Source organism: Parambassis ranga, chromosome 13, assembly GCF_900634625.1.
Source record: "Parambassis ranga chromosome 13, fParRan2.1, whole genome shotgun sequence".
In the NCBI taxonomy this organism is placed as follows: Eukaryota; Metazoa; Chordata; class Actinopteri; family Ambassidae; genus Parambassis; species Parambassis ranga.
This window is the reverse complement of record NC_041033.1, coordinates 9,613,567-9,631,545: the sequence shown is the minus strand read 5'-3', so window position 1 is coordinate 9,631,545 and position 17,979 is coordinate 9,613,567. Positions and strand designations below refer to the sequence as shown.

Below are 17,979 nucleotides of genomic sequence, written 5' to 3'. Positions count from 1 at the left end.
GAATGACAAATGACTCCACTGCATCCGTGTAATTTCCAGGAGAGCCAGAAAAGCTGGTACAAGCCTGAACCTGCTTATCCTGAACAGGGTCATGGGGGGCTGGATCCCAGTTACCTACAGACAAGTGGAGGACATGTCAATCATGCCAACCACAACTACTTAGCCTATTTACCTATGTCTGAGGTTTTAATATCTTTTTATTCATCTAACTAATTTTCAGATGGAAAACCAGGAAAATATTAAGAAAACAAAATATGAGGCAAATTACACCTTAAAAACTGATGGGAGATATTTTTAAATAAAATAATTTAGTGATTTTTGAATCGGAGCCAATTTGAGCCAGAGTTTCTGAAGCCAGATTGTGCCGGCCAACAGTAATTTGGTTTAAAGTTTAAAGTCACTGTGTATTTTTTAATGACTGCAGATTGATTTAAATAGATTAGAGTTGTGTTGACATAATTATAGTTATTAAATGTAGTGTTTTTACACTGTGCGCCTGGAAAAAAATCCCAGAAAATGTCTCTAAAAGTCATTTTTAGTAGGATTGTTCTAATATTTGAACTGGAAGTAGGAAATATGATATACTTTTGATTCATAATGTTATTTAGTCAATGACAACTTATGCAGCTAGCAGATAACCATATTTTCACATAAAAAAATCTAGGCGAGGCAAAAAATTTTAAAATTTAAACCTCTCTCTATGTACTAGTTACAGTCACATGAAATCAGACAGCTCAACTAAAAACTTTAGTGTTACAAACACAAAGATACCAAGCTTTTGAATGTGCTCCAAAGGGTTCAAGTTGTGTGTTTTGACAGGCGTTTTGTGGCAGATGTTAAGCTCTGTTAATGGGTTAACACCATAAAAACAGCGTTTTACTGTTTCATGTTTTTACATTCGCGTTGACTCATGGCGATTTATGACCCTCTTGGCTTTCCGTAATACCTCAGGGGGGTCGGTGCAAAACCCCGGAAGTGCTGTTGTGGCGACAGGATGAGCGCCTCTTGAAAACACAACAAACTACTGACAGCTGATGTTGTCTTGAAACTGTAAGCGTACGGCTCACATTCACCGCACTAGACCAAGCAATGTGTGCTGTCATATCTTAGCCAGAAGGTGCGGTAGCTGAGTGAGATGTCCATAGTAACAGTTCAGCTCGGTCAGTGCGGTAACCAGGTGGGCCAGGAGCTGTTTGACATCATTTGCAGCGATGCTGTGGAGGGACAGAGGAAAACATACAGCACATGTAGCTGTGAGCGGTTCTTCCGCCAAAGCTCACATGGAGGTAAGACTCCTCAAGAAGGTTTTATTGATGCGAGTCCTGTTCTCTGTATTCATGTTCATCTTCTGTGTAAACCAGAGCTCACGGCCAGGGCGGTGCTGATAGACATGGAGCCCAAAGTCATCAGCCACAGTATGACAAAGGCCGCAAAGTCTGGCAGGTGGAGGTATGGAGAACACTCACACTTCAGCCAGAAGCAGGGCTCAGGGAACAACTGGGCTAATGGGTAAGAAAAGATCTAAAGTATAAATCAGAATTTCATTTGTTCACAGTAGTCTGCATTATGTTATGTATTTTTATCTGACTTCAAATACCTCAGTATGTTTTTTATTAATATACTGTCCTTGTACCAAACTAGGTTTTGTGTCCACGGCCCTCGCCACAGAGACGTGGTGGAGGAGCTGGTGAGGCAGGAGGTGGAGTGCTGCGATAGGCTGGCAGGGTTCATGCCCATAATGAGTGTGGCTGGGGGAACAGGTTCAGGGGTTGGCACTTATGTCACTCAGTGTCTCCGAGACATCTACCCAACCTCTTTTATCCTCAACCACCTCACCTGGCCGTACGGGACTGGAGAAGTATGGAGACTTAATGTCTGATTCGCCTTTTTTAAGGTTAAAGCAGAGTAATATTGCTTAGTATTTTTTTTCCTTCAACGTGGTCTTTCAGGTGATCGTCCAGAATTACAACTCAGTGCTGACGCTGGCTCATCTTTACCAGCTCTCGGATGCCATCGTGGTGCACGAGAACGACACGGTGCACAGGATCTGCAGCCAGCTGCTCAACATCAAGCACATCTCTTTCAGTGACATCAACAGGGTTATTGCTCACCAGCTGGGCAGCGTCCTGCAGCCCGCACTCTCCGCTGACTCCCACAGAGTCTACAGCAGGAATCCTGTAGGTGAGAAAGGCTGAGACACTCGCACATAAAAACACATGCACCAAGTTCCCATGGGGTCTCATGAAAATATAATACACTGCTAAAAAAATAAAGGGAACACTTAAACAACACAGTGTAGCTCCAAGTCAGTCACACTTCTGTGAAATCAGCCTGTCCAGTTAGGAAGCAACACTGATTGTTAATCAATTTCAGCTGTTGTGCAAATGGAACAGACAACAGGTGGAAATGAGAGGCAGTGATCAAGACAAGCCCTATAAAGGAGAGGGCTGTGCTGACCACAGACAGGAGGAGCACTGCCAGAGCCCTGCAACATGACCTCCAGCAGGCCACCAATATGCATGTTTTTGCTAAAACTGTCAGAAACAGACTCCATGAGGGTGGTATGAGGGCCCGACGTCCACAAGTGGAGCTTATGCTTACAGCCCAACACTGTGCAGGGTGATTGGCATTTGCCAGAGAACACCAAGATTGGCAGATTCACCAGTAGGGCCCTGTGCTCTTCACAGATGAGAGCAGGTTCATACTTAGCACATGAGACAGACATGACAGAGGCTGGAGAACTGCAACATCCTCCAGCATGACAAGTTTAGTGGTGGGTCAGTAACGGTGTGGGGAGACGTTCCTTTAGAGGGCTGCACAGCCCTCCATGTTCCCATGTTCATGACTGCCATTAGGTACCAAGATGAGATCCTCAGACCCATTGTGAGACCATATGCTGGTGCAGTGGGCCCTGGGTTCCTTCTGATGCATGACAATGCTAGGCCTCATGTGGCTTAAGGGTGTCAGCAGTTCCTGCATGATGAAGGCATTGATGCTATGGACTGGCCTGCCTGTTCCCCAGACCTGAATCCAATCCAGCACATCTGGGACATCATGTCTCGTTCTATCCACCAACGCCATGTTGCACCACAGACTGTCCAGGAGTTGCTGCTTTAATTTTGACTTGTCTTCAGGAATTTCCACTCAAGTTGGATCAGCCTGTAATGTGATTTTCTACTTTTATTTTGAGTATGGTTCCAAATCCAGACCTCCATGGGTTAATAATTTTGATTTAAATTGATCATTTTTATGTTATTTTGTTCTCAACGTATTCCACTGCAATTAATGTAGATTTTCAACTGGAATATTTCATTCATCGAGATCTAGGAGGTGTTAGTTTAGTGTTCCCTTTATTTTTTGAGCAGTGCATTACTATATTACTGAAATATATTTTAAAAATCAGACTTCAGAAGTCTGCCTGTCTGACCACTTGTTTTGTATTCTTCAGGGGAGTTGGTGAGCTCTCTTGTTTGCCACCCAGAATACAAGCTGCTCGGTGTGTGTACCATTCCCAACATGCCCAGCTCTTCCATAGCCTACAGCACCTTCAGCTGGCCTGGGCTGCTTAAGCACCTACGACAGATGCTCATCTCCAACAGCAAGATGGAGGAAGGTGAGTCTGGTTTGTTTTGTCATTGTGTATAATGTCTGTGAATTGATGTTATGGCTTGAAAGATAATAGTCATAGAGGATGTTTTGTTGTTGTTGCAGGTATAGACTGGCAAGTGCGTCCCCCTTCAGGCTCTGGGTGGCCAAGGAATCCCACAGGAGGTGGCAGCTTTAACACTTCTTTAGCCAACCTGCTCATATTGAGGGGGAAAGATGTCTACAGTGCAGAGACGGGTAAGAGCAAAGGGGCAAAATTTTATAAGCTAATAAATCTATAATAGGAGATGACAAATCATGTCTGAGTACAACCTGGTGTATAACACAAATGACTCGGTGTTGATTATGTACCACAGGTGGCTTTGAGGACCCAGCCCTCTACACCTCCTGGCTCTTACCCGAACAAGCCTTGACCATGTGGAAATCCCCAGTCTCCTTTAATAAGTATGAAAAATCTGCTACACTAGTTAGTAACAGTCAGGCTCTGCTCAGACCATTGGATGACATGGTGGGAAAAGCCTGGAATATGTTTGCTTCTAGGTGAGTCACTTCCTTTAGTCAGGAAAAATGTTAAAGCTTGAAGTAAATATTTAAACAGTTGGTGAAGTTTACATAGAGACTGTGATTTCTGTCTGTTACAGGGCTTACATGCATCAGTACATTAAGTTTGGTATCTCAGAGGAGGACTTCCTGGACAGTTTCACTTCACTCGAGCAGGTGATCTCCAGCTACAGTCAACTGTGCTAACAGTGGGAGCACGACATAGACTTTAACACTGCAGATACCCTTTAAAAATCATGTAAGTAGTTGGCTTGCCTTAATATATTGATTGTTCTTGTGAGTGCCTTATTGTAGAAGGCCTTTTCTGAGAATTTGGTTGTAATCAAGCAGCAACCTCTGTGGGTCAGAAATTAAGCCCATGTTGAAGTATTTAAAACTGCAGTTCACCCATCAGCCTCTAGGGGCTGGCTCCAAAAGCACATCAATCCCCAGAGATTCCCATGTTAAAATGGCCAATTTTACAGCAACAATAAACATGTGTACAGCCTGGTTCAAGAAATGGTTTTAGTTTCTAATAAGTGGCCTTTTTGTGATAACTGTACAGGAGGTGATTTTTTTCGTGTTTTTTTAACAACTCACCCAATTTAATGATATGAGAACTTAAGTAGAGAAGATGGACTCGCCTTGCTTCAATCTTCTCTACGTATGATGACCTGGATGACTGAGAATCTTCATCAACATATGAGAACTTAAAGTTACATGACCACTGAGAATAAGGTATACACGACAAACTCCCATCAGCTGAACATGTGATCAAAAGCTCCTGAATAATGGAGCTATTGTGATTAAAGTGTTAAAATGCATGGCAATGTAAAGCAGAAAGAAAAGCAACAAAGGCATTGATTATTTTTATCTTTTTATCACTTTATTGTTTGTGAAATTTACATGGTATAGATGGAGTGACAGAAGCAGAACCACACTGTTGTACATCCACATCGACTGCTTGACCAACCAAAGTGCAGTCCTGGTACACTTGCAGCTCAGTAGAAAGACCCACAACTTCAGCCAGCTTACAGACTGCTATTGCCGTACACATTTAAGAGCCAACACCAGTCTGATAAGCTAGCCGACGGAGTGGAAAACAGGTTTTAAGTATTAACCTGCTAAATCTAAAGGGGATATTATCCAGCTGGAGGCGACCAGAGTATACATTGTATATTTCAGTTGACAACACAAGGAGGGTGAGGGAGTGGCTCAGTTTTTCTTCAGACCGTCTGAGAAAAACTCAACCAAAGTTAGCTGCAGCTATGAAGAGCATATTTTAGTTCAAAATGTACTAAACAGCAGTAAAATGAAATTGTATAAGGGCTGATCCATTCACTTACCTTAAAGATGGTCATTTCTACAAGAAGAAAGTTCTTCAATAAGCAAATAAAAATGACACACAGACTTGGAAACATGTGCCATCATTTCCATGTTTTATATGATCTGATTAAAGGTTCACCCTAAATGTACAGAATAGAAATGGGTCTAATTAGCTGAGAGCACAATGTCACTTTACAAATGATATCACCTTTTGTGTTTTGGTTCAAGTTGACTCATGTCCACACAGACTATTTGAATAGAAATACATCTGAGCATACCATCAAAAAGATTAAGATATTTACACAATGTGCAAACCATCAATACCACACTATTTTAAGTTGATATTGCTTTTTTCCCCCACCACCATTGAGCTGACAATTCCAGAAACAAAATTAGTCTCAACAGGACAAAACATGAGGACAGTTAAACCCTGAAAAGAAACATTATTCATAGCAGTTATCTTGGCAGCACACTGTACAAACAAATTAAGATCCATCAGTACATAAATGTTACAAATTAAATAAACATCAAAATAAGTCAACAGCTATGTTCAAGGGAAGTCAGACCTCCCTGTCTTGCATAAGGCATAGCATCTGATGGGCACTGCCCTTACACAACAGTTACCATCAAACTGCTGCTTTTCTTCTGAGGTCAATGAATGGGTTAATTTAACATTAAAGTAACGATGTTAAGATCAGCAGAACCAATCGGACTACACACACACCTAGAAGAGTGAGATGATAGGAAGAACTACAAAACCTGAAGAGGGAAACGGTAAACAGCACATACATCCTCAAAAGCGCACGCACACCCCGACAATTGATGCCTGTTTTTCCTTTGAACGTTCAGCTTCTCTGAGAATGGATGAGGGTGAGGTTTGTTGTTAAGTTGTGAGTGGCTGTCACCGAGTGGAGGGCTTTTAGCGGCAGCAGAAACACAGTCACTTGGATCTTTGTACCGCTTTGTTCGGCCATCACTTGGTTTTCTCATCTGAGTGCCTCAGCTGCTGCAGCCGCTTGGCGTAGCTCTGAGCCATGGAGTTAACGATGGAAATGACAAAGTAGCCGACCATGATGAGCACCACCTTCTCAAACACCCAAGAGAGCCAGTTCTCATCCTGGAAATCCAAAATTTAGGATGAATATGCCATTAATTTATGAATACACAAATCCAAGTATGACAAGTGAGATATGGCATATTAATGTAATCTTGCACTAATTACAAAAGCACATTATCTGAAGACTGTGCCATTTATATCAGTTAATCCTGGGACTGTATGGTTTTAGTAGTCAAGTTAGATATGCTATTGTCTTGTTGCAAATGTATCAGGAATTAGAAAACAGAAATGGGATGTAATTTAGAAATAGTTTATCGGTTGCATAGTTTGTCCACTAGAGAACATTGACTGTTTAAAATGTAACAATCCTTTCATAATGAGCTGTATAACGTCTACTTCTTCCTTATACTTAGTACATAAATAAACTCCCTGTTGAGAAGATAAGAAAAGATGTGGTAAAATGTAAATGTGTTGCACTTACCGATGGTGCACTTCCTCCAGCATGGTGTAGCTTGTTCCTTTGTGCTTCCAGGTACTGACTGAAGGGCTTCTGGAGTGACGGTCCTAGTTTGGGCACAGACCTGACACCACACACACGGCAAACAAAAGAGACAGGACAGAAATAACATTTAGTCACTTACCCTTTAAGCACATTTCCTTGGCCACCACAACTCAGAATTTTGCTCCTGTAAAATCTCAAAAGGCTGTTCATGTAGTCCACTCTTTCTTAAAACACTACCAAAGTCTTTACTGATCCACCAACAGCTACTGAAGGCCCCATCCTAACATGTGGGCCCTATCTTGGAGTTGCTACCTCTTCTAATTGTTAGTGTGAGCAGTAGGCAGCAGAGAGGAATGAAGCAGAAACTCCCCTGCCCTCCTTTTATACTCTTTAGCTCTCTATAGGCATCTGTGTCAGCCTGTTCAATCAGGAAATGAGTCGACATGATGTCATCACCATTGCTGCCTTCTGTGTGGAAAGACATCCAATCAGGGCGTGCTTATGCCCTTATTAGGCAGTGTGGATTAGCTAACTAGGGGGCCAGTCATAATGAATACCTCTTAACAATTCATGTCATGTACAGGGATAGATATTGTAGTTTTAAATTTGGTCAGCTTCAGTGCAATTTAAAGAGAACCTCTACATGATGTCAAACTTATCATTACCATGAAAAGAAAAATATACTACAGGCTGCTGTAAGACACACACACAGCCTCCCCAGTGTATAAATTCAAATCTGTCCCTTTTCAGGGCATAAACATGATGTCTAGACTTGACTAGACTAAGCAAAAACCGGGGAGATAACAAACACCAAATGGACACAGGGTAATTGCTGATCTCAAACAAACCTAACTTGTTTTGAGTGACTCACTCTTGTCATCTCTTCCACCATACATGCGAGCGCACATGAATGCACACAAAGCAAATAAACATCCTGTATCAGCACTGAAGCACCATTTTTACACATCATAGCGAGTCACTGGTGGCCATTTGAACATCTGGACTAAATATGGTCAAGACCAGACCATTGAACAGGTTCTATAAAGAACGTTCTCAATTATACCAATATAACGAACTGTGATTAGTTAAACACTAGGATATATTTATTTTATAACATCTATGATTGTGTCTACTGCATCACTGGGGCAACTACCCCAGTCAAAGCTGAACTTGATGAGTCAGATCAACATGTTCAGATGGGACCTCACACGCCTGACCACCAATGCTGCATAGATGGATTGCATGTGGCGGGAAAGAAATACCAATGCGTGGAAAAGTGCAAAATGTATGCCACCCCCACAGTGAAAGCAGTTATTCATACAGGATCCCTAATCAGTGGTCACAATGCATCTGAGAATGTTTATGAAGGCACTGCCAACCACAAAGCCAGAGGAAAGACAATGAATCCTCAAAGTACCTCATTAATGTAGCCCTTCTCTCACCCACACACAACACAGGAGTAGAGCATACAGAATTGACACACTTACCCAAGGAGTGACACCATTTGCTCCACGATGTGCTTGCTGAACGTGATGATGACAAAAAGTTTCTGCAGAAAAATGAGATAAATGGCTGTTAAGTCCATTACTTATTTAACCGATCGTGTGCACTTTATTCATAAAAAATCGTAAATGCCATTATATGTCAAGACCAAATAATCAACTAAAAAACAAAGGGGGTATTTTGATTCTTAATTTGAACAGTACAGCTGTGGAAAAGTGAGTCCACATCTGCCACTGTCCACAGACACACTAATTACTCACTCCTCAAACTCAATCCTGGCACTAAGCTAACATTTGGGCTGTAAGGGGCTTTGTGTGGTTTGCAAAGCACAAAAGCTGATGGGTGGGGGGGTTAAAAACCACAAACTTCTTCTCCGGTTCTGAAAGTGATCAGCTTTAAACAGCATGACACATGGCCCCCTGGACAAAATCAGACAGGATATTATATGCCATGTCCAAGAGGTTCAAGGTACAGAAATGGGAAGAAAAAAGGACAAAGACAAGGCGGCGCCCCCCACAGCTTCTTACAGTCTGCTCAATTTCCTTCTCTGAGGTCTACCTTCTCATGTCCACTCGACATCCTCCATTACCCCCTGCAGCCTGACGTCCCCTTTGTCTGAAAGGTCTCAGTGAGATCACTGGCTTTTACCACCAAGAGATGGATAAGCTTGTTGAGATGCTCAGCGACTCACCCAGATAACTCTGTGCAGTCTAGCCTTATATTAGTCACTGGTGTGGCAGACTTAACAATACTCTTCCTAATTAACAAGTTATTTGATCTAGTGCCATTTGGGGGAAAATAAATTCAATCTCTTTCCTAAAGCTTCCAACCTTTCATCTATTTGTATGGATGCATCCCAAGCTCAAACAAGGATAAGGAATCTCAAAAGAACAGAGCAGCACCAAAAAAAAACCAACCAGTAAGTAAGTAACCAGAAATGAGTTTTCTCACAGTCACCAACCCATGATCTAAGGTTTGATCTTTCCCACACAGTCTGAGGTTGTGGGGATTGTTCAGAGTGTATCAGTCAGCAGTACAGTCTTTTTCCTCTAAGTGGATTTTCAACATTATTACATTGTGGACAGAGAATTGTGAAGGCATGAAACAAAAAGTGAATCATGATGAAGTCAAGTTCTTGGTTATGTGCCATTTTGGTTTGTTGAAAGCAAAAATGTAAGGTTTAGTTGGTTCTATTTTTAACCAACTACCAAACCTTTTCTCTTAACTACCAACCTGTATATGCATCTTGATGATAGCTTTTCCAATCAGAGTTGCTCCAAAGAAGGTCCAGAAGGGAACCAGGAAATGTCCGCAGGTTATTCCAGCCAGATCAAAAAGGGGATTAGGAATCTGAAATGTAAGCATCAAGGTTACGGTTTCACCCCTAACATGAAAATGAGATATCAGTTATTGTACAACTCACTAATTAGCTTGGTTATTGAAATTGAAAATATCATGACATAACAGTGCAGAAAGTGCAAAGCTTATACTCACTGAGGCACAAGCCAAGATGCCAAAGAATCCTACTTTCTGCACCATATGCTGGACTCCCAGTTTTGCTCTTGTGACAAAGTCCTGCAGAAAAATACATATTATTTTAAAAAGTGCCCCTGCTGTGTGCACATTTGCATGTATTAGTTATTTCCAGATGCTGTATAACTTCCACTACCCCATACTTTCAAAACCTTCTACACTCCACTGCATCACAAATTTAACATTATATCTGAACAGTCTTTTTCTTAGACTAACCAGCTGTACATCTTGCGAATGTGTGGTTTTTACCCATAGTTTTAACAGTGGTGCTGTCTGCAGTGTTATTACAAGGAACATGAGCCTTGGTAAGAGGACTGTGGTGCAATTCCTGCTATTTCTGAGCACTGTAAGACTTTTTATATATTTAGTTTGGTGAATTTGGTGGCACTTCAGCTAAAATTAGTGTGGTACAAAAATGCTGATGATCTTTTGATTCTATCTCCGCCCTCTCTGTGTTAAAATGTCTGTGGTTAGATGGTAAAGATTATAGCCGATGCAGGAGGCAGCTTCAAACACTAGCACCTTGTTAATGTTAATTTTAGAAGTAATAGTATTGGCAATTAAAAATCTTTTATCAGTAACTCTATGTCTTCTTTCTTTGCTTAAGAATCCTACTACACTGCATTCTATTGTTGATGAAATCCGTGATAATTTGATGTCAACCATTACCATGACAATCTTACAAAACCCCTTTCTCACACGTATGTGGTCAAAACTAAAAAAAAAAAACTACAACAAATTCACGTGATTAGATCCTGATTACAGTCTCATGATAAAACCCATGACGAGCCAATTCAGCAGTGAATCGGTGAAGTGTGAGGTGATAAAAATCAATGTTCACAGTTTCTCCATGTTTCTATTCTGCTGACTCAGCATCTGATCTCAGCTGTATCCAGTCATGTGGACTTGGTTCCTGACAGAGCTGCCTGTCATTCAAATTAGAGGCCGATGTAAAGAGAGAAGGAACGGGGGAGGAGGTGGGACAAAGAGAGCGAAGCCTGAAGGATGATTAAAGAGGGAGCTGTGCTCAGGGTGACTCACCCAGGAACAGACAGATTTACTGGAAGTGTAAGGAGGGAGTGGCTTCACTGAAGTCACATGCTGCTTTAAGACCAATCACTTCACAGTGGCTCCATAGTCAGTTGTTAATTATTAAATCAAAAAATAAAGATAGCATCGTAGCGTGTGTGGTAACATGTAAACAAATTTGACCAAATTAACCCAAACTGATGGAAAGATATTTCTGTATTTAGAGATTCACTGCAATTAAACTGGGGCTGAACCTGGGTCGGAAGTGCAAGACATGTTAAATGCCCGGAATCATCTTTTGGGGCCTCGTACAATCACGCAAAGGAAAAGCACATCAAGTTTTTCATATTATAGGTCTTAACATAAAATATTCTCTGTACTTTTAAACATTTGTTCTGTGAATAATTAGCAATAGCAAACTTGTATGTAGGCCTCTTACCTGAGCTCCTTCAGCCTGCTCAAGCATCTCCTCAAATTCTTCATAGTCTTCATCCTCTGGGTCAGCTCCTGACAGACGAGCTGCTCTGGCCATGAAATATGGAGGCAGCTCTCCAATGGCAGTGCCGGCTCCCTACACACACAACTTCAAATGTTATATGTCTGGATTTGCATAATAATCTACATCCACACACAAACACAAATAATAACGGGTTATACAGACAATTAGTTTTTTGGTTGCCCTGGGAGGTGCATAGACAGGTTACAATTATAGACTGTCGACATGCTACCAACTGCTGAGACTGTAGAATATTTGGGGGATTTTTATGTGTGGATCCTTGTTGTATGGAACGATAACTTACCCACATGCAGGCTTCCAGGCGGACCTTTGACATGATTGAGAAGAGGGAGATGCTGTCACCCACTGCTCCACCTTGAGGGCAGACTATCTCATCTGGGTAGGGAGGCTCTGGGAAGTTGGTGGATCCACACTCGTAGGCTGCCAGGGTTACTGATGCTATGTGAGGGCCCTGAGAGAGAGAAATTGGTCAGATTGAGACAATAAGTTACTAAAATGGACGCTGAAACAACTAGCATGCATGAATCATGTTATGGAGATTACTATGTTTCATTGTTTGGAGAGATTCTTTTAAAGCTTTACTCCACACTCATGAAATGTATTTAAAATCTACCTTGTGGTGTAAAAGGGTTAAACATGGTTTGTGTGCTAATAGTAATTTCCCAATAGTTACAGACACACAATAACAGCTGAGTCACACAGCCTCTCTGACAGCGAGGTATGTCATCATTTATCACTGTAAATATGCCCTGTCAGGCAGAGCCACCTGGCCTCATTAACGGTTGGGCCCACCTGTAACCACAACTAATCCTTTATGCCTCTTTAAAAGCGATAAGCAAAACTGACAGTATTCAGACAGCGCACAATTACTCTGCGTTGACTGCAACTGTTTCACCACAGAAACTCTCCACCCCGCTATCAGTATGAGCACACTGGTGGCTTTTCTGGTTTAGACAACACACTCCCTTTCCAACCAAGCAGGACTTCATTTGGCGTCATTCCTTCATGATACAACAAGTCAGTGTTAGCAAGAGGAAAAAAAAGCTTTGAAAAGAAATTCAGATACATTTCCGAGGAGATGTAGTGTCAATGCACTGAATCCTTTAATATGACATACAGACATTTTTTCATCATCTGTCTAAATATGTAAAGGTTTTTAGGAATGTGATGCAACAAGAAATGTTAATTATCCCTTTAGATGCTGGAATGAGCTCAGAAAATCCCATTCCAATCAGCTGTGACATTTTGACCTATAAACACTGGGTGGGTTTCACTATAAATGATATGATTTATTGCTATTTGGCAGAATTTTAAGTGTTGCATAAAAATAGTTTATGTTTAGTTCAATTTCATCAAGGATAGGGTGACAGAAATTCCATGGATATGCGAATGTTAATGTTAATTAAAACATAACATTAAAACGATGCTCTGGCACTATAATGCAAGGCAGTGACCTCCAGAAAGTCATGATGAATCATAAGCAAACACTGGTCAGTGAATCCCCTCACCATGACCTCATCCTCTCCGTGGGGCTATCTATTAATGCTTCAGGCTTGAGGTAGACTCACACTAAACCTCTGCTGGTGAGAAGTCTTATTTTCTTTAGAAATACTTAATTAACACCAAGAGATTTCTGATATCCACACTCGGTAGGCAGTGGGAATGGGTTGATTAGTTTTGCTGAACGGAGTAACAGAAAATCCAATAGGCTAACAATGTAGGAATGCTTTGTGTGGCACTCATTAAGAAACTGAACTGGTATTGTAGTTAAGAGTCTTAATAAGGGGACACTGGCAGTTTAACCATCAGTATATATGTAATACCTACTGAATGGACAACATGTTCACCATGATGGTGGCTTTTTTTTTGATTACCCTAACTAAAAATCAGTGTCAGGGGCTTAAGGGGACATAGTGTAGAGAAGGGGGAGAAAAGCAACGTGTCCAAGAAGAAGACACTGGATTATAAACTGGAGGAAAATAAGAAAGGACTGTGTGTCCTTAACCTCTTGTTAAGCATTGGCCTATTGCTACACTCTATTTACAAGCATACTGCAATGTGCTTGCCTTTAGAACCAATTACGGATGCATTGATTATGTGTTTAGTGTGCTTTATAAAAGTTTGTGTCTTGTAAGTGTGATCCATAGATAGTATATAACTATGAAAAGAGTATTGTGACGTCATGTGTTTCTAAAGAGCCATTTTTAGTCCCTGTCAAAAGCTCTGATCATCGCCATGTTGTTGTCTCAGTCCACTTAAACTCCAAATACAGGGGGGCTTAGAGGCTACAGGGTGCGGTAACATTTTTAAACACTTCTGCATAGGCTTTATTTCTTTTAGCACTGGAAGTTCTCACTTTGTGTGACCCATAATGGAAACAGGGTTATATGGGATTGAGTGAGTGTTCAGAATTGTGTAGTGTTGCAACTCCCATGTGCAACACGGGTTACAATAGTTAAAGGACTACAAAATATGTGACAGAGACAGCATGGTAAAAAAAGAAAGAAGAATGTCTGATTTAAATTTTATTGTCTAGCCACAATGACTCTGAGAACTGTGCTAATTTCTATGTGTGCACTCTTAGGTTAGTGACCAGAATGACTGCAGTAAAAGATTGAAATGAGTGTCAACCATTTTAACTGATGCCAGGTTGCTCTATACGTGGGAGATGACAGCTCATAGAAAGAAACCTCCCTCACAGAGAGGAGAGAATGAGGTCATGGTTTTTCAGTATTACAACACACACAGACAAGGGGTGCACAAAAATATTCAGATACACACAACTGAGCCAGGGTTAGTATGACATTATTGTTGCATGTACTAAAGGAACAGGGCACAACTAGACTGTAAAAGACAGGGAAACTATTCAAATGCAGAAATGAGATGTTAAGAATTATTGGTAAAGTTCTCAAAAACAGGAAGATCACAGCTACATCCTTTCCCATTATTACATTACAGAGGAAATGTTTGACTCAGCTGCACCACAGCTGCACAAGTTCTCCAGAGCAGAAGCCACATCATCAGTTTAAAGTGAACTTTGGAGGACAATTTCTTCCTCTGTCATTTTGCTAATTTCTCCTTTTTACCACAACCAAGACAAATGACACACACTTTTAGTGAGTCAGTCATTCTGCGACTGCTTGTCTTAGGAAATCTGCACTTTAACCTGGGACATATGGATGGCAAAAAGAATGCCTTGCTGAGTTTGGAGTGTGACGCCATCCTGTGGTATATACATGATATCTATGAGGTTTGAAGAGATTTTTTAACAGGTTACATGGGTATACACTAAGAATAAGAGCATATAATAAGAGTATACACTCAACTAGGTAGTGATGTTACTTTTATCTCTTTAGATTTTATGTTACTAGTATCTAATCGCAACATTATGACACAAACATGTGGATTAGATCTGTATGTGTCCACTATCACTGTTATTTCTACATAAAGAAACACTGAACTCAACAAAGTCTAATTTGTTTTGAATTTTATGAAGAGCACAAAACCAACTGCAGTACTTTCCTAATGGCTTAACAGGAATGTGTCACATTTCCATGGGTAAAACCATCTGTCGTCTATGTACTGAGAAGCTGTTTATCCCAACTGGAATGCTATTGTCAGTGTTCTCTGCCTTACATATGAGAGATTTTTGCATGTATTTCCATATCATTGGTGCTCTCTTACCAGATAAAGAAGGAAGGTATGTAGACCTGTCCCAAGGCCTACTGAGGATAGGATCCCAAGGCCTACCCAGTAGGCACACCATAGGAACTTCTTCTCCAGATACTGAACGTACTGCAGGAAAGGAAGTAATCCTGTTTATCACCATATAATTATTAGTTTTCATGTTTTTAAACACCTTTAGTGTTTAAATAATGTCAACTTAGGAAGGAAAGACAGAAACCTCGATTCACAGATGCTTTTTACACTTTTACCTTTTAAATAAAAATATGATATAATTACAGCTATGATCTATTATGTTATAACTCATATACCTTTGTCTTTGAGGTCAAGATTTCTTTGTTATTTTTGTATTATTGTGTTAAATTATGTTAGCATTTGTTTTATTTCCTCCACACATGTTTTACTTCTGATTAGCTCTAGCTCACTGCAAGTGAATTCTGGGAAGTGTTAATTCTACACTGAAGACTGGTGGTGCTTTAACTGAGCCGTGACTGACCATTGCATAAATGTTTCTGTAAACACATTTTTCAGCCAACTGACTCTATGATCAAGGGTTACTTGACAGCAGTGCAAGGCACATTATCTCTCAACATAGGCTTTCTTCTAGGAATGGTTTAAGTGGATAAAAAGTATCTTATCATTAACCTTTAAACAGACTGTGACTGAGCAATGGTGTTGATTATTAACATCACTTAAAAACAATCAAGTCAAGGCCTACTTGTTGATGTGATCCTTCAGTAGAATATGCGACGGAGAAGAGAGAACATAACACCAAAAATAAAAACACTGTGCCTCGTCGATGCCAAAGCCTAAATGGGAAAGCAAAGAATACACCAAAATGGTAATCATGAAGCAAGCTGCAAACATACAAACTCAAAAACAGATATCTTATTTCTGTTGAATTTCATTCCCGTCATTGATTACTGTAAATGTTTTAGATGTTTGTAGCATACAACTGCAGTCTCTAGTGTTACAAATCAAGCTTTTCAGAGAAAAGGTTTAGGTCACAGAGTATGTCTGTTTGCTCAACTGATGAGCCATTCAAACACAAGAACAACAAACATAAAAGGAAGGTCACAGGCAACAGTAAACGCAAAACTCCTAAACAAATCAGCCTCAAAAAACCTGTTTAACTGCTTACTTCAACGTCCACTCCTTTAGCTTAATAAGGGTCTCCAGGAGAAAGTAATGTAGAGTGGTGGCAGGTCGCCTCCATAACACGAGAGACAGACGCTCTTCCTTTTCTTTTTGTCGTCTGTCTTTTACCAATGAGTCTAGAGAACAGAAAGAATTGCAGTCATCTTGACATTCTGTAACACTTGCAAACACATCAATGACAATATCCTGTTGATCCAGCAATGCCAAGTACATGTTAAAGTTGACATCGACAAGTCTGTTGCTGGTCTTGTTCTACTTTGGATTAAGCTGCTGGCACCATGACAAAAAAAACTGAAAGTAAGCCAGAGTCAGTGTTTCTAATACCTGTGTGTGTCATAAATTGGTATTCTTATCAGATATTACACAACATGAACTTTTCAGGAACAAGTGTTAACTTTTGCACTTGCATAGTTCTTAAAGTTATAGTTTTACAAAGACTAACCTGCAGACTTGCCATTCTGTCTGTCTTTAGGTCCTGCACGTTTCTGGGGCTGTTCGCAGCTGGCTCCATTGGCTGCCATGTCTATCAGCGTTAGGCAGGTCAGGCAGTCTAGAACATGACAAAGGATGATAACAAGCTGGCGTTTGCCCAGTTTTCTTAATGACCCAAGAAAAATGACAGACACTATGATGATTAAGTCCAGTTAAAAAAATCCTTATCAGCGGCTCCTAAACGATAAATTAACTTTCACTGCGAAGACCTCGTCAAAACGCCGGCTAGCTGACATTCAGCATGCACCTACAGAGGGTAACTATTACACAAGACAATAAGCACAGTTTTCAAAAATTACTTACTTTACAAATATAACATTTACAGATGACTTAACCGTCTTTCTGTATGTCTGTCTAAAACGACATATCCTATCGCCAAATGCGGACACATTATATCCCTCACATGCTAACCGGTTAGCCAACACCACCACGGCCAATCTAGAAGCGCCTTGAGTCTTTACACCAAAATATGGTTCATACAACAAATTACGAGTCACCTTATTGATGGAGGGATCTGTATAGATTTTTGTTCTCGTTGTGCTGTTATGGTAATAAGAAAGAACGCGCTATACAGTGTAGAAACTGGTCGATGTTTGTTAAAATTAAATGACAGGCGTCTTACCTCTTTGCTGTCCTTTTCACCCGGAAATAAACGCTGGGCGCGTCAAAGTAAAACCTACGTTCCTCCGTGGACATTCAGTTTTTGGTTTTAAATAATGTTATTAATTTTATCGGGAAAAATAATCGAATGGATATATGTTAAAGTGGTGCATGGTGCAACTTTACTTTTTATAGCAAGCAATATGTCTCACCTTGTAAACGCGACACTTTTATTTTGAAATTGATGTAAAGACGTATTTCCGCTAATTATGTTGTGTGGTCCAATCGGAGGTTGCCAGATTTGCCAACAAAATGCATAATACCGCAGTGTTTTACCAAAGTTTTGACTTTGTTGTTAATCTCTGCGAAATTTTTGTTACAATATTTATTAAAAATATAAACATTAGTGGGGTTATTTTCACATTCAAACCT

The 17,979-nt window shown here is 40.5% G+C and overlaps 2 protein-coding genes across 4 annotated transcripts; one reads left to right on the top strand and one right to left on the bottom strand.

Moving 5' to 3' along the window:
* Positions 1 to 1,135: 1,135 nt before the first annotated feature.
* Positions 1,136 to 4,656, top strand: tubd1 (tubulin, delta 1). The gene is made up of 8 exons (XM_028419029.1): positions 1,136 to 1,286; positions 1,362 to 1,509; positions 1,642 to 1,858; positions 1,950 to 2,181; positions 3,449 to 3,613; positions 3,712 to 3,843; positions 3,963 to 4,146; positions 4,248 to 4,656. Exons 1-8 carry the CDS (start codon positions 1,136 to 1,138, stop codon positions 4,351 to 4,353), a joined length of 1,335 nt encoding a protein of 444 aa, XP_028274830.1. The 3' UTR covers positions 4,354 to 4,656.
* Positions 4,657 to 5,568: 912 nt separating this feature from the next.
* On the bottom strand, positions 5,569 to 17,681 carry vmp1 (vacuole membrane protein 1). 3 transcript variants are annotated; one of them, XM_028419031.1, is made up of 12 exons: positions 17,570 to 17,681; positions 16,898 to 17,005; positions 16,439 to 16,571; positions 16,016 to 16,106; positions 15,298 to 15,408; positions 11,897 to 12,064; positions 11,536 to 11,667; positions 10,029 to 10,109; positions 9,768 to 9,884; positions 8,519 to 8,580; positions 7,011 to 7,110; positions 5,569 to 6,589 (listed from the first exon to the last, which is right to left on the bottom strand). In XM_028419031.1, the coding sequence occupies exons 2-12, from the start codon at positions 16,974 to 16,976 to the stop codon at positions 6,446 to 6,448; spliced, it is 1,218 nt and encodes a 405-aa protein (XP_028274832.1). In that variant the 5' UTR covers positions 16,977 to 17,005; positions 17,570 to 17,681; the 3' UTR covers positions 5,569 to 6,445. The 3 variants fall into 3 exon arrangements, with proteins under 3 accessions (XP_028274832.1, XP_028274833.1, XP_028274834.1); XM_028419032.1 differs by lacking the exon at positions 17,570 to 17,681 and adding an exon at positions 17,445 to 17,566; XM_028419033.1 differs by lacking the exon at positions 17,570 to 17,681 and adding an exon at positions 17,251 to 17,392.
* Positions 17,682 to 17,979: the final 298 nt, after the last annotated feature.